Raw genomic sequence first — 15,126 nt, 5'->3', positions numbered from 1 at the left:
ACCATGGTTCGATTCCCGGTCAGGACGTATGCCTGGGTTGCGGGCTTGATCCCCAGTGGGGGGCATGCAGAGGCAGCCGATCAATGATTCTCTCTCATCATTAATGTTTCTGTCTCTCTTTCCCACTTACTTCCTCTCTGAAATCAATCAAAAATATATATATATTTTTTTTTTAAAAAAGACTGATAGTATTTGTTTTTAATACCTGACAAAGCCCTTGTTCATGCACTATCTCTGACTCCTCATGACAGCTCCGTGATAAACAGACCACCGTACCAGTTGAACAGGTGAGGAAACTGAGGTTCAGATCAGATGGTAAGAGCAGAGCTGAACTCAAGTTCATTGTCTCTTCCTGCTGTGCCACGCTGACTCTCTGGTCCTGTCACCTGTACTGCCTAAATGCCATCAGCCACCCTGAGAACTCTACACTGGGGAGTTCCACACTAGCCAGACATTGTGCAGTAGCCGTGCTGGGAGGCATCACACTACAGAGGCTGAAGGAACTAGATCCTATTGCCACGCCTCCATCCATTAATGCTTAGACACCTCACCGTGGCAGCTTCTTTTCCTCCATTCCACCCTACGCAGCTGACAATAACTGTGCTGGAGAAACAGCTGATGATGTCATTCCCTTGCTCAAAAACCTTCAATAGCTCCCTGTGGTTCACAGATCAAACTAGTTCCCATAGGCAGTACAAGTCCAAATGCAGCACATTCCTTTTCAAGGAACTCCCCAACGTTATCACCTCCCATCCTCTCTCTGGCGTGGCTGGGCTAGTCTCCTCCTAGTTTCCTGGAACATCACCATCTTCTGTAAACAGCATTCAGATGGGGAACCCAGAACCACAAATTCCACGACATTTCAGAGCAGTCACAGGTGGAAGAGAGACCTGAGACCCAAAACTCACATAGCCAAGGGGCAGGGGCAGGGACCTCTTTACACTTCAAGAACCATTTTGAATAGGAAATACTCTTTGCTACATTTTCAAATTACATTTGCTGATCTGGCCCTAAATGTACAAGTTCTGTGAAATGGTCTGAAGAGTTCAGATAATTCAAACATTTTTGGATCCTAACACTTCCCTCCAATGGCATCTCATGAAAGTAAAATCCAAATCTTTTACATAGACCCTTGTCTACCCCATCCCCCATCACTCTCCCATTGTGTTCTGTACTCATTCATACTGGCCTCCTGGCCTCTTCACAAACCCTATAAGGGCTTTCAGTCTCAGGGCCTTTGTCCCTGCTGTTGCCACTGCCTGGAATGCCCTCCCTCCTGATGATGTCTGATCATCACCCAGGTTTTACTCAAATGTCTTCTCTTCAGAGAAGCCTTCCCTGACCACCCCATCTACCAGTCACTTTCTACCACATTGCTTTTTTCCTTTTTTCATAAAAGAATCATCTCATCCCTAAAGAATGATCTCATTATTTATAATTATCTCATTTACTTATTAAGTTTGTATACTGTCTGACTCCTTCCAGAATATCAGCTGGGCCCGAGCAGGGATGTTGTCAGCTTGCTACAAAGCTCACAGAGCAGTGCCTAGCACCTAGTACGCACTTGACATGGATTTACTGAAGGAATGCATGAAATGCAGGCATAACTTTTCTCTTTGGCTGCACCCTGTGCATGATTTCGCTCATCCCCAATCAATAGGCAGGGAACAGGGAGGCCCGAATACATCCAGCACCATCCAAACTGGGCTGGAACAAAGACCTCACTCCTCCTCTGGGGCTCAGCTGGTCCAGGAGACCTGCTGCTGACATTTCACCAAAGAACTCATGCAACGAGACTGTCTTCTATTAGTGAGAATTATTTTCACACCTCCCACAGGGGGAAACCATGATTTTATGAAGGTAAAACCACATTGTGATTAACACTTAATCAGGATTCTGTCTATATTATAGCTCTGCAAGGGAAAAAAATAGTTGGGGGGCCTTAATATCACTCTAGTAAATGTTACAATAAGGGTGTTCCTGACACGATTTTCTTATTAGGGCCCTTCCCTGTAAGTTTTATTGCATTTAATTAAAAATTATTGCTAAAAGAAACAGCTGCAGATGGTCTTATTTTAAGTCAGAAAATTAAAAACTGAATATTCTCATCAGTCAATTTCAACAAGAAGCCCGGCCGCATGCATTAGGAATGTGATGGTTTTGAGATTATAATAACTTTTATGGCATTTCCAGGTCCTTTCAATGAAACTTAATGAAAGCTCTGCATGAGTTCATTTGTCAAAAGCATAGTAATCATAGGAAGGCTCCCAGTTTACAGGCAGATACAAAAATGCCAATGAAAACTATGGTTGGGGATTTGCCGAAAATCCAGCCACGCAGCTCTCAGCACCAATGGTCAGCAGGAGGCTTAGATGCAACTCTGCCACATCTCCCCCTCCCGCCACAAGGATTTCGCTCTGAGGCTGTAAATCACCTTTGTTTTACAATGATATGAACATTTGTTGCTGCAGTACAAAATAATTTTATTTTGTAAAAAATGAAAGTCAGGTTTCAGTCTCTCAAGGAATCACTTCAGCAAAATATTTCTTGTATTCTGAAGATTCTGGGGGTTAGGGAGGAGGGAAGAAGGCACCCTTTGCTAGATTTTGTGATGGATTTCAGAATTTAAATGGCAGTCACCAGCCTTGGTCTGGTTTGCCCAACTTTATGACTTGGCTTGTATCCTTTAACTTCTTTTTTTAAGGACTTTTTTGTTTTTGTTTTGTTTTTTACCATGCAACAAAACTTTTATTAACACTCTGAACAGATTCAGTTATTACTGAACTGGTAATTTCTAAACTTAAATTGGGGCAAATGGCTGGAATGCAGAGTAGTGCCATCATCGGGCACTGTGAATGCAAAACTGAGGAATTAACAGCCACTCCTCAGACGGAGGACCAGGTGCAGGGTGGACTCTTTCTGGATGTTGTAGTCAGAAAGAGTGCGGCCATCTTCCAGCTGCTTGCCTGCAAAGATGAGACTCTGCTGGTCAGGAGGGATGCCTTCCTTATCCTGGATCTTAGCCTTCACATTCTCAATGGTATCACGAGGCTCAACCTTCAGGGTGATGGTCTTGCCGGTCAGGTCTTCACGAAGATTTGCATTTCGACCTGTTAGCGAGTGTGAAAATACCGCAAGTCCAATCCCGTCGAGTCTCCTCAACAACGACACAGCCCCTACAACGCCTGGCACTTCTCAGGACTGGATTCTTATTATTTCCTGCTTTGTCTCTTATTGAAAACCAACTCAAATCTTTTATTTATTTGGGACCAGACAGACTATCACAGGTAAGTAAAAGAATGAGAAGAGAAAAGCAAAGGCAAACATAAGCTAGCCCTGGAGTGGACACTGGAGAACTGGGTTGCTGTGGGCACTCTGGAGACAGAACTCCACTCCTCCCCTTCCCACTGCTGCAGCCCTGCTTGGTCTTCATATTCTCTGGAGGGGACCATTGCAACAGCCTCTTGATTAACCTACCTGCTTCTCATCTCTCCATCCCCTCTGCTCTCCACCCTGTCACCCAGGTGTCTGTGACAATGCACCATCCCACTGCAGCAGCCCCCGCTGAAAACCCGCTTGGATTCCCCACTGCCCAGGGGTATGTGCTAACTCTCCAAGCCAATATATGAGGCCCTTCTCGGCTGGGTCCCAACCTGCCTTCCCAACTTTATCTCACAGATGTTCACACTGAGCTCCATCTGCACACTTCGAGGTTCTTTCTTATCTCCAAACTCATGCACAGGCTTGTGCTCTTCCTGGACTGTTTGTCTCCATCATGAGCTCTTATTCCTGTGGCAATACCCACCTCAAGTGTCTCTCAGATAGACTCCTCCAGGACTGTTTGGAGGGACCTCTAACAAAGCCTTTATCACACCAGGTTCTAATGGCCTCAATCAGTCTCTCTCCCCAGCCAGACTGAAAGGCCTTGAGGGCAGGGACCTTCATCCCTCTAGTGCCTGGAACAGTAGCTGACAATTAGTAGATGCTGAACAAATGTTAGAAGAGGGAGTGAGTGAATTAGCTGATGCAAGGTTTGGTGGTAAGAAGTAGAAATTAGAAAAAGATGGTGTCTGAGTTTAGTCCTTAAGTCTTTCAACCCAATCTCCTTCATATATTCTCCATGTCTTCAGATGATCTGAACCATTTTTTCAGACTAAAGATATCAAAGTACCTTCTGAAGCAAGATAAAATAATTTTCATTACAGCTTTACCTGCTAAAAACTACAGCCCGAAGTTTTTCTAAATGTCCTCACACCTTTCTCCTCTCCTGCTCCAGATGTCAAAATCCCACTTTTCCTTTAGTGTCTATTCAAATGCCACCCTGTCTTTGAAGCCATCCCATCCTCCTCTGGACTCCTACTCGTTTGGTCCTAAAGCAGTTTCTACTCACATTTCAGGGACCCTCTTTCCCCTACCCAGTGATGGTGTGACCATCTCCTTCCATACTTCACTCGACACAGTATGGCAATATGGCAATGGTATATCCTAGGGGTTGAGCATATGAACATTCACTGTAAAAACAACTTTTCTATAAGTCTGAATGTTTTCATTATGAAATGTTAGAAAAAAGTGACACCAGAGATCTCTGCTGATACATAATGCTGTGATTAACATCGTGCAAAACAACAACAACAAACATCCACAAACACAGTTTTGAGGTTTAAAATGAGATACTTAGGACAAATCAGTTTTTGTAGTGTTTTGCAGCAATGGGTGTTTTATAAGTATATACAAAGCACTTAGCACTGTGTTGCCAAAGATAGGTACGTAATAAATTATATTTCTTTCCCAAACCCTTGTGAAACTCAAAATTCGACTCCCATAGAATCATAAACCCCTGGCCATCAGCATACATTTATTAAGCTCCTAGTGCATAACCAACATACTGAGGTGCCATGGATATTCGGAAGTCAAGCCTAGGTTCCCGCAACCAAGACTACGGACTGAAGACATAAAACAACCTATTTGAAAAGTAGGAATATTGGACTGTATCTCTAGTCCTTTTTCCCCGCAAGAGGGTCAATTCAGGGAAAAAGAATACAATTCAATGGATGACAAAACTTTTGTTGTATACCATGGGGAAAATGTACATAGGCAATGTCTGTATATAAAATTTTGTTTTATAAGATAGAAAGTTGTTAATAAGAATATTATTATAGCTCCTAAAATGTTATTATCTGTGCACACAAATCTCAGAGGAAGTAACTGCACAGAAGAAACTTTATCACCATCCATTAGCGCTCTGATGAGCTGCTGCTCTGATGCAGGGGTCCCTATGGGCTCTCTGAATTCTATTATATACTCTACCCTTTCTTGAAGAAAAGTACTTTTAGTGGAAAAAGAACTTGGATTTAAATAACATTGAATCACACCACTTTTCAGTCCTTATGAATCCTTTGGATTATGCCAAGTAGAAAGTCTCTGTGTGGTGCCAGGATGTCTTTAACGCCTCTCCCTGTTTAACAAAGGGACCAAGCCTCCAGCTCACAGTCTTGGCAAGTAATAACCTCAAGTGAGATTTTACCTGTTATTTTCTTTTCCTTTGTATCTTATTTGTACAACTGCCTTCTATTTATGGCAACTGATACTGTTTTTCCACATCCTACCAGGACATAAAATTCCCTTTCTAAGTATTTTATTTTTGCAAAATAAAAAAGATGGACTGCTTGAAAGACAAAAAGTAAGCGAGAATATAGGCAGTATAACAGAAATATAAAGGTGGTACAGGAAAGGTGAATGGTTGAGGAATACAAACCTACTCCAATCTCACCATTTCACAGATGAGCAAACTGTGGCCTAGCCCTTTCCAAGATCCCACAGGAAGTCAGTGACTGCGTGGGCTTTGAACTCACGTCTCCTGGTGCACGGTCCTATGCTCTTTCAGGATGTTGATATTTATTTGGCTTCTATCTCTGATCCTCACACTCAAGCAAGGTATGGGGCAGGACAAGTAGGAGGGGGAAGGAACTGCCTCTTGCCCCTGTTCCAACCTGAAGCACCCCTGTCTGAGATCAGCAGCACCCCTCCACTCGATTCTCAAAGCTCTCATTCAGGCGAAGCAGCAGGGGAGTCCCCACCCCCTTGGCAGTCCCTTGTGTCTCTCAACTTGATGTGTTTGAAACATCCCTTGCCCAGGCCTGTTCCAGCCCAAAGCAGGGATTTTTTCCCCCCCTCTGCTCCCATCTGTTTCATGCAGGAAAACGGAAGAAAGCTTTGCTCACTGATTGATGTCCAAGAGGATGTGGTTCCTGCATGGGAGATTTATCCCAGCCAGTCTGGCCTTTGGTGAAATAGTATCAGAGAGGGGGACAGTGCTTTGGAAATTCAGAGTCTGACAGTTAGGATACTCAACCAAAGCCCCAGGCTGTAGCATCAAATGTGAGATATGCAGGGAAAGCACCTAGCACAGTGCCTGTCACACAGTAAACAATCAAGGTAAGGTAACATTAACATTCCCTTATTGTCGTGTTAGTTTGGGTGAAGAAATCTTTTCCTTGCTTGTTTGGACAAATTACAGATCAAGACATCGGGGCCTTTGCATATGGCCAACGCCTGTGCAGTGCACAACCCCAGAAGGCACCACCATATACCGACTAAAAGGTGAATGTGACCCAGGGTTGCACAGTGTGCTGCATGCACAGCCAGACTTGGCATCCCGCAGCATAATTCACTGCAAATTCCTGAAGGAGTCAGGAAATCTGAGTCCTAGCGCTGATTTCTCCACTAAATGGCTGAGAGACCCTTGGCAAGTCCCTTTCCTTCTCTGTGCCTCTATTTCCACCTCCGTAACAGGACCAAATGTTGCCTGAAGGTCCCCTCCAGCTATAACATTCTGTGATTCTACAGTAGGTTTCAATTTCTGAAGAGCTGTCACATGAAAGAGGAAATGGGCTCACCCACCTGGCTCGAAGGGGAGAGCCAGCATGAGTGAGGTAGCGATATTAGAGGGAGGTAGTTTTTGCCTCAGTCAGAAAGAAAAACGTAATCAGTGTACCTAGCAACAGAAAAGGCAGCTCTGGAAGGTAGTGAGCTCCCTGTAGCTTGTGGAATTTAGGTAGAGATTGTTAGAAGTGGGAGGCTTGACCATGTACCCTTTGAGATGCTTTCCAGCATGGAGATTTTATGATTTCAAAGCTTGGTTCTATTTTCATTAATGCTAAGAGGCACTCAGCTAGGGTTGGGTGTCATCAAACCCTGCTGATAACCATTAATGAAATGATCTTGTCGGTTCAGTGCCTCTTGCCCTCTAAGAGTTCCCACACATCCACATTTTCCAAACTGAATTTGGTCCCTCCAGCAGTGTTGGCATTTACCTCTGTTCCAGCAAACAAACCTTTTCATCCTAGAAAGAACTAATTAATAATAGTCTTGCCCGGGCCTGGGGTAGGGAGAAGATAGAGCCAGCGTGGGGAACCATGTAAAAAACTCAAGAGAATAAACCATAGAAACACTTCTAGCATCTATACTCCAGTGACAGCGAATGCTAATTGCAAATCATTCTTATCTATTCATTACTGCAAGTCCCCTAGGAAGTCCTAGTAGCAACAGCTGTGTGGGACTGGGCTAAGTTAGTGCACACAAGAGGAAAGAATCAGAATTTCCTTTAAAATCACAACCATTTTGGCTTTTCATTAATTCAGATCAGGTAGCCCCAAAAGAATGTAACTGGTTGAGAGTGAATTGCATCGCTGTTAAGTTGTACTCATAATGTACAAGGAACAGCAAGATTTGGCAATTATTTACTTGGGATGATCAATAAGGGCGTTCAGTCAGTCTTGGGAAGGTGGGGTCAGAAAATCCCCTATTTCAGTGTTTCACTCTCATTTCCAAGGTGAACAAGTCCAAAATAAAAAAAATCCGCTTGGATGTACCTCTTAAAGACTTCTATTCAGAAATTTAGCTCAGGGCACCCTTGGCTTTTTAAACAATCTTTTCTAGTTCCCTTCAATAGAGTGTATATTTACACAATAAAAAGGTATCAATCTCAATTTAGGGTATTTTCCTGATGGTGAAAGATATTTAGTTTGGCAAGATTCCAGAACCTTCTCTTTGGTGACTTTCCCAGAGAGGAGTAGCTATCTACCTAGATCAGAAATCTCCCACAAATACTGCAAATACACATGCTCACATTTGTACTGAACTTAGCATTTTAGATCATACTTTCACATAGATTACCTGTTCTGATCTCACACACTCTGCCACGAGGTTGCATGAATCCCATTTCACAGGTGACACAACTGAGGCTCAGAGAGGTAAAACCACTCATCCCGAGTCACTCGGACAGTTACACCTGCTAAACAACATAGAAAACGAATTCACGGTACCTTTCTGCTTCCTGGTCTGCACTCTGCTGCTTGTTCTCAAAGGTGTTGAAGCTGCTCATGTCCACGTAGCCGTCATTTTCGTTTGCTGTAGACAGGGCTCTGCTCTGATCTTCAAACAGCTTGGTAAATGTCCCAGCCCTTGCAGGCCTCCGGGGTGGAATCTGGATATTCTCATAGTCTGAGTTCATAGCTGGAATGTTCTCATAGTCCGAAGTGTCGGCATTGGGAAATGAGATAGACCGGGGCTTGGTCAGGGGCAGGGGCAGAAAGGGGGGCCGGGAGCGGTCTTCGAAGGACTCCACTCGGGATACCGTCCTGCTGAAGGGGATGCCTTTCCTCTTGCCATCCCTGTAGAAGATGAGGGAGGAGGGTGATTCGGAAGCCCTGAGCTTGCCAGTCCGGGTCTTAAGCTGAGGGGAGTTGCTGAGGCTCCTGCGGTCAATTTCCAGGAGCCGGGACGGCCCGTGGTAGCTGGATTCTGAAGAAGACCTGGAAGAAGACACATTGACCTCCACGTGTACTTTGTTCTCAGTCTTCTTCTTAAACGTCAGCGCCAGAAACCGCTTAAAGGATGACTTCTTCTTCTTGCTGTGCTTGTCTGGGGGCTCGCTCTCAATCAGGAGTGAGGGAGAGCTCTTTGTGATAGGCTTCTTGGTGATGCAGGCCAGGTCAAAAGGTGGTGGGATATCGACCATGGAAGATGGTGTTGAAGTGCCACTGGATGGAAGGTGGTTCCTCTGGGAGAAACTCCCAGAGGAGCCAATCACACAGGGCAGAGAGAGGTTGTCATCCTTCCTTTTGATTCGATGGTCGGCTAAGCCAGATGCCTCTGGCTCCCGGTACACGGAGACCGGGATCTCTCGGCCCTCCACGGAGAATGAACGAGGGTACAGAGTGAAGGCTCTGGGCTTTGCTGGTAAGGCCCTGCTGACTTCTAGTGGCTTCCCCTCCAATGACAGAACCATCTTTCTTGCCTCCTCGGTGGCACCCCCAATGCCAATGGCTGACGATGAGACAGCTTCTGGTCCAGCTTCTTCTGGGACAGTTTCTGGGACATAGCCAGGCACTTTCCCAGAGTGGGGCCTGGCCCTTGAGATGATGTTCTTTCTGTCGATGGGCATCAGGCCACCCTCAGCATCAGAGTTCAGTTCTTCTTTTGAGCCATAACCACTTAGGGCATCTGATGCAGCCTGTGTCTCGGGTTTTTCTCCCTCTCCAGGGTCGGTTCCGCACACCAAGTCGACTCCCAGCTCATAGGGGTTGGTGAGCGCATCGTCTGTGGCATCCTCATCCTCTGGCAAGACCAGCACGTTAGGGACAGAGAAGCCCTCCCCAGTGCCATCTTGCAGGGAGCCATGCTGGCCACGCAACGTTCCAGCCACGGTGTCCTGGTCTGCACATTCCCCTGACTTTGATTCCTGCTCTGACTCTAAGCCTTTCGCTGACTCAGAAAAAGAAGAGTAGCTTTCACCACAGAAAGAGGTGCTCTCTGTAGGAAAGAACTCATAGGGACTCCCTGAGAGTGAAGTCACAAAGTCGTCCATACAGTCATTCTCGAAAGGAATGATCTGGCAGCTCTCCTCAGCAGGTTCATCCTGCACGGAGTCCTCACTTTCTGCAACGTCTTCTCTCGCCTCTTGGATGACTGCTGCCATTTCTTCTTGGTCAGTTTTCTCCTCTTGGTCAGGTGGTTCATCCTGGTCATCCCGGTTGCCCCCGCTTGTGGCATCTTCACACTCCTCCTCGGAGACGTCAGGGTTGTCTGTGACTATCTCCCCCTCCTGGATGCCCGTGGCCAATCCCTCATTCTCCAGAGGTTCCTCACTGGTATCTTCAGCACCCTCCTCAGTGGGCCTGTCAGATTCCCCATACTCATCTGGCACCCCTGGTTCTGTCTTGGCACAGCCTTCCTCACCGTCCTCCTCTGCCTCCCTGGGTGTCCCAAGAGGCCCAAGCTCCTTGCCAGGTGATTCTGGATCCTCTAAATCAACTTGAGTTAGAATGATATCGCTCGAAAAGACTGCCTCTCCATCCCAAGGGCCCCTATCCTCCAGGTTGTACATGTTGTGTTCCTCCACCAGCTTCTCTTCCTCCTCATTTGTGAGCTTCTGCTCCTCTTCCTCTGGGTCTTGGGCGTAGTCATCAGCCCTCACCTTCTCAGGAATGGGGGCTACTCCTTCATCAGTCTCTCCACCCAGTGCCATTTCGGCTGGGGCTGCCACTTCTTCAGCAGCTCCTGTCCCCTCCTCCTCACCTTCCTCCTGGGGTTCCTCTTCCCCAGTGGCATCCGGAGGCACCGTGACTGCATTCTCCACAGAGTCCCCGTCCCTGGGTTCATCCTCTGTCGGTGGAGCCCTGGGGACCACGATGTAATCCTCATCGGCCTCGGCCTCAGAGCACTCCAGGTTGGACTGCTGCTCTTCATAAAGTCCCTTATCTACGCAGAGCAGCTTCCCATTGCTGCATTTGTTCAAGCTGTTGATCATGTACACACTGGCCCTCCACTCATTGGGGGTGTCCAGCCTTGGTTTAGGGGCGATGGGGGGTTTTGGCCCCCTCGACATGGAGTTGGGACTGTGAAGACTGTCAGGCCTGGGTGACGAAGGGAATTTGGGTGCAGTCACTGGTGTGAGGGGACTGGCATTCTTTGGCTTGGGAGCAACTGGTGGTTTTGGTGAATCTAAAGGATGAAAATAGAGAAAAGAAGGAGACAAAAAGTACAGTTACCTTTATTTCCACTCCCACTTATTATTTTTGAGAGAACACTGAAGATGGTTTCCCAACCGCCCATGTGAACCCAATCTACTATGTTTTGGCTTAGGTTTATGCCTCTATATTATCTTTAAAATCCATTGACCTTCCACTAAAAATTCATTCTGAAAACAAGGTGACTAGACATTTCTTCTATATAAAGGCCCGCTAACAAAACCCGATCGAATGGCATCTTGTGCCCCTCAAATAAAGGTGTGCAGATACTGTGCTCATTCATTCAACAACTATTTATTAAACACTTTTTTGTGTGCCAGGTACCCAGGAGACAATATTGAACTTGACAGTCACCATCCCTGCTGCCCTGATAGAGCTTACATTTATTCTACAATTAACTCATTGGATACCTGTATCTATTCCATAGCACTATATACAGTAGGGTCTTCTAGGGTCAAGAAGAGAAGGACACCGCCCAGCTGGCATGGCTCAGTGGTTGAGCATCGACCTATGAACGAGGAGATCACGGTTCAATTCCTGATCAGGGCGCATGCCCGGGTTGTGGGCTTGATCCCCAGTAGGTGGTGTGCAGGAGGCAGCTGATCAATGATTCTCTCTCCTCATTGATGTTTCTATCTCTCTCTCCCTTCCTCTCTGAAATCAATAAAAATGTATTTTTTAAAAAAAGAAGAAGAGAAGGACACCTCTGCTGACTACTCAGAGTTGAGTTAGGGAGAGAAGACTAACAGAACAATTGGAGGACAGAGCTGTACACTCTTGGAATATTATAACTGAATAGCCATTATCTCATTCCCTCAAGAATGACACACCAAAGGCTTGTGACAGTGATATATGATTCTCTTGAGAGTCACCTCTGAATTCTACATGCTGTAGACTGGTGTCTAGCTAGGTGGCCTGCATACAAATTTTACAGCATCCAAATTTCATGGGAGAAATGATATGGCATTTGACAACATGGATGTTTGCAAAAGGCCTCTTCCCTTGTGGATGGTGAGGATCTATTAACCACAGCAGAATAAAAGATGTGGTACAATCTGTACACACAGCAGGAGTTTGAGAAGCAAGAGTTACTATGGTTAGGGAAGACCTCTTGGAGAAGGAGAAATTTCAGCTAAGTTTTGTAGGCTGGAAGGGACCTGGACAAGTATAGCGTCAAGGGAGTAGTCACCCACTTCCAAGTTCAGCATCTCTCCTACCACAAGCCAGTCCACACCTCCATGCCTCTTACTGAACCTCTGAGCCCCTGGGCACACTTCAGTCAAAGTGAGGAAGGCAGATTTCCAGGAATACAAGTCCATCAAAATCCATCAAATCAAAAGCACTGCCTAGTTCCCCACTGCCCATGGATTAGGATGTGTAAGTCTCGCTTCAGCCCAGTCTCACCTCCCAGTTCCATCCCCACTAAGGCTTGGGTTTGACACAGAGCAGCTTCAGAATGACAGCCTGGCTTGTGACAGAAAGAAGGTGGAGCAGAGAGCCTGGAGGTCTATACCCATTCCGCAAATGAGGGGATTCTCTTCTCCTCCCCAACATGTGACTCCCAGGTAATCCTTGAAGCATCGAACCCCATCGAATCTAATCCAGGGCTGTCTGACAGAAATATAATGTAAGCCACATTTATATTCACATACATAATTTTTCATTCTCTTATAGCCACATTAAAAAGTAAAAAAGAAACAGGTGAGATTAATTTTTGCAATACAGTTTTTTGAACTCAATATATCAACAATATTATTTTGAATACCATCATGTAATCAGTGGATCATGTTTGGATCAACATGTAATCAATATACAAAATTTATTAATGAAATAGCTGACAATCTTTTTTGAACTAAGTGTATTTTACACATATATCATGTCACAATTCAGACTAGCCACATTTCAAGTGCTCAGTAGCCACATGGGGCCAGTGGCTATGGTCTTGGTCAGCACAGCTCTGACTTGAGACATCTCCATGGGACTGTCCTATTGTCACCTCAATTTCAAGATATTAAACTGGCAGGACTATATTAAATTCAGCTGAGGCCCCAAAGGAAAGAAAAAAGGCCTGGAGTCATCATAATACAGGTTACAAAGCCCATGCATTCTGTTTCTAAAAGGGTTTCATTTAGAGCCTCTTTACTTGTACTTGCACATACATCTAATGAACTTGGTTGTCTGGTTTCCCAATGCACAGATATTAAGAGGGGGTATGGGAGAAAGTTAGAGCAGGGACACTGCAGACTGTAAGATGTAGTAGCTGAAAGCAGAAAAGAGAGAAAAGAGGCACAGCTGTCAAAGTACCCAGTGCTAATGTACCCATAACATCAACCTCTTAACCCATAACTACATTCGATTGCATCAATGCCCAGGCTTTCCACTGTCATCCAGATAACAACCCAGAATCTCCAAGCTGTAATATGTGACTTCCCAACTCCTTGTTTACATAAGCAATCAAGCATATCCTCATTTAGAAAAGTGTATGTCCACATTAGGAAAAACAGTAACAACAACCCAAATTTGGAGCTTAAACAGCTAAACTCAATGTAGAGTTGCAGAGTAAGCCTTTGGAGCCTGGCTGATCTGGTTTCAAAATTTGGCTTTGCCACTTATAAGCTATGAAATTAAGCCTCAATTCCTTCATCTACAAAATGGGTACAACAGTAGCACCTACACTCAAAGGGGTGTTGTGAAGATGAAAAGATACACATTAAAAGTGCTTAGTAGCAGGCATTCACATAGGGGGACTCAATAAATAGTAGCTACTATTGTTCTAATGAAGTCAGTCTTTGCCTACCCCATAATTTCCCCTGGTATAAGTCTTGCTCTCTACTGCTGTAGAGTGTTATGTAATATTAGCTCCATACTCTTAACATCAAGTGTTAGGCATTGGCATGAAATTATTCTTTGGGGGCAGGGACTCTCATTTCTCATCCTTAACAGGTGGTATTTCACATGAGCGCCATGAGACCTGACAGAGAGACAGAAAGGCCTTGAAAAATGACCCAAACCTTGGCTGCATCACCCCCACCCCCACCCCATCCTTCATCCAATCAAGCTATTGATCTGTGGGTGCCGTCTCCTCAGAAAAGGTTACAGTGGGAGTCTGAGGCGTGATCCTGCAAGAAAATGCCTTCCCCATCTAGCCCCTACGAATGACAAGAATGCAGTGTCTATGCCCTGCTTCCAGTTCTGAGATCAAAGAGTGCCAGAACCAGAAAAGCCTTATCTGATCCCTCACTGAAAGATGAGGAAACTGAGGCACAGAGAGGGCAGGTGACTGGCATGGAGTTACTCAGCAAATCTGGAGCAGGGCTCAGATAGAATGTGGGTGTCCTGCTGCAGTCACTTGAACTTCTGCCTCAACCCTTCTGCCACTGAGCATTTCTTCTACAGGGCTCCCAGCTTCTAGCGAGGTAGAGAAAAGAAAAAAAGCAGGGAAATTGAGGCTAAAGAGACCAGGAACAACTAGCCAGGTAAGAAATTTACATAAGCCTGAGTCCAGAGCTCAGTAATACTAACTGGCCACAGGGTGGATGACTTTCAGTTGCTCCCATCCAATTTCCTTTAATCCAATTCCATTAAATATTTATTGAGCACCTACTATGTGTGGGCACCCATCTAGAATCTTTGAACACATCAATAAACTAAACAAAAACCCTGTCCTTCATGGACCTTATCTTTTAATGGTGGGATATAAGCAAATAAAATGAGAATCTTACATATTTTATGTTAGATGACCATAAAGTCTATGGAAAAAGATTAGGAGTTGAGGGATTTTGCAATTTTAAATAGAGTGACCAGGATAGATCTCACTGAGAAGACATTACAGAAAAGACTTGAAAGAGGTAAGGGAAGCCAGGACTCACCGGACATGTTCAATGAGGCCAGAGTCACTGGAGGGGAGTGAGCAAGAGAAAAAGAGAAGCAGGAGATGAGGTCAGAGGGGCCATGGTGAGGGCGTAGATTACGCAGGGCCTTGAGAGGAAGGACACGCTCACTCTTGCTAATATGTTAAACTAAACAGAAGCGGTGAGGATGGACGCAGGGAGACCGTGAAGAGGCTCTTGCAATAATCCAGGCAAGAGATGATGGA

The 15,126-nt window shown here is 45.3% G+C and overlaps 1 protein-coding gene across 1 annotated transcript in view; it reads right to left on the bottom strand.

The window, feature by feature from the left end:
• The window catches only part of FGD5 (FYVE, RhoGEF and PH domain containing 5), a 104,757-nt gene extending 92,211 nt beyond the window's left edge, over positions 1-12,546 (bottom strand). Inside the window, 2 exon segments of the mRNA XM_023749620.1 lie at positions 8,325-11,004; positions 12,435-12,546. Coding sequence (XP_023605388.1) covers positions 8,325-11,004; positions 12,435-12,447 — 2,693 coding nt within the window. The 5' untranslated portion in view covers positions 12,448-12,546.
• Between the last annotated feature and the right edge of the window lie 2,580 nt (positions 12,547-15,126).

The sequence above is a fragment of the Myotis lucifugus genome, unplaced genomic scaffold, assembly GCF_000147115.1.
Source record: "Myotis lucifugus unplaced genomic scaffold, Myoluc2.0 scaffold_8, whole genome shotgun sequence".
Lineage (NCBI taxonomy): Eukaryota > Metazoa > Chordata > Mammalia > Chiroptera > Vespertilionidae > Myotis > Myotis lucifugus.
This window is presented reverse-complemented; position numbering and strand designations above follow the sequence as displayed.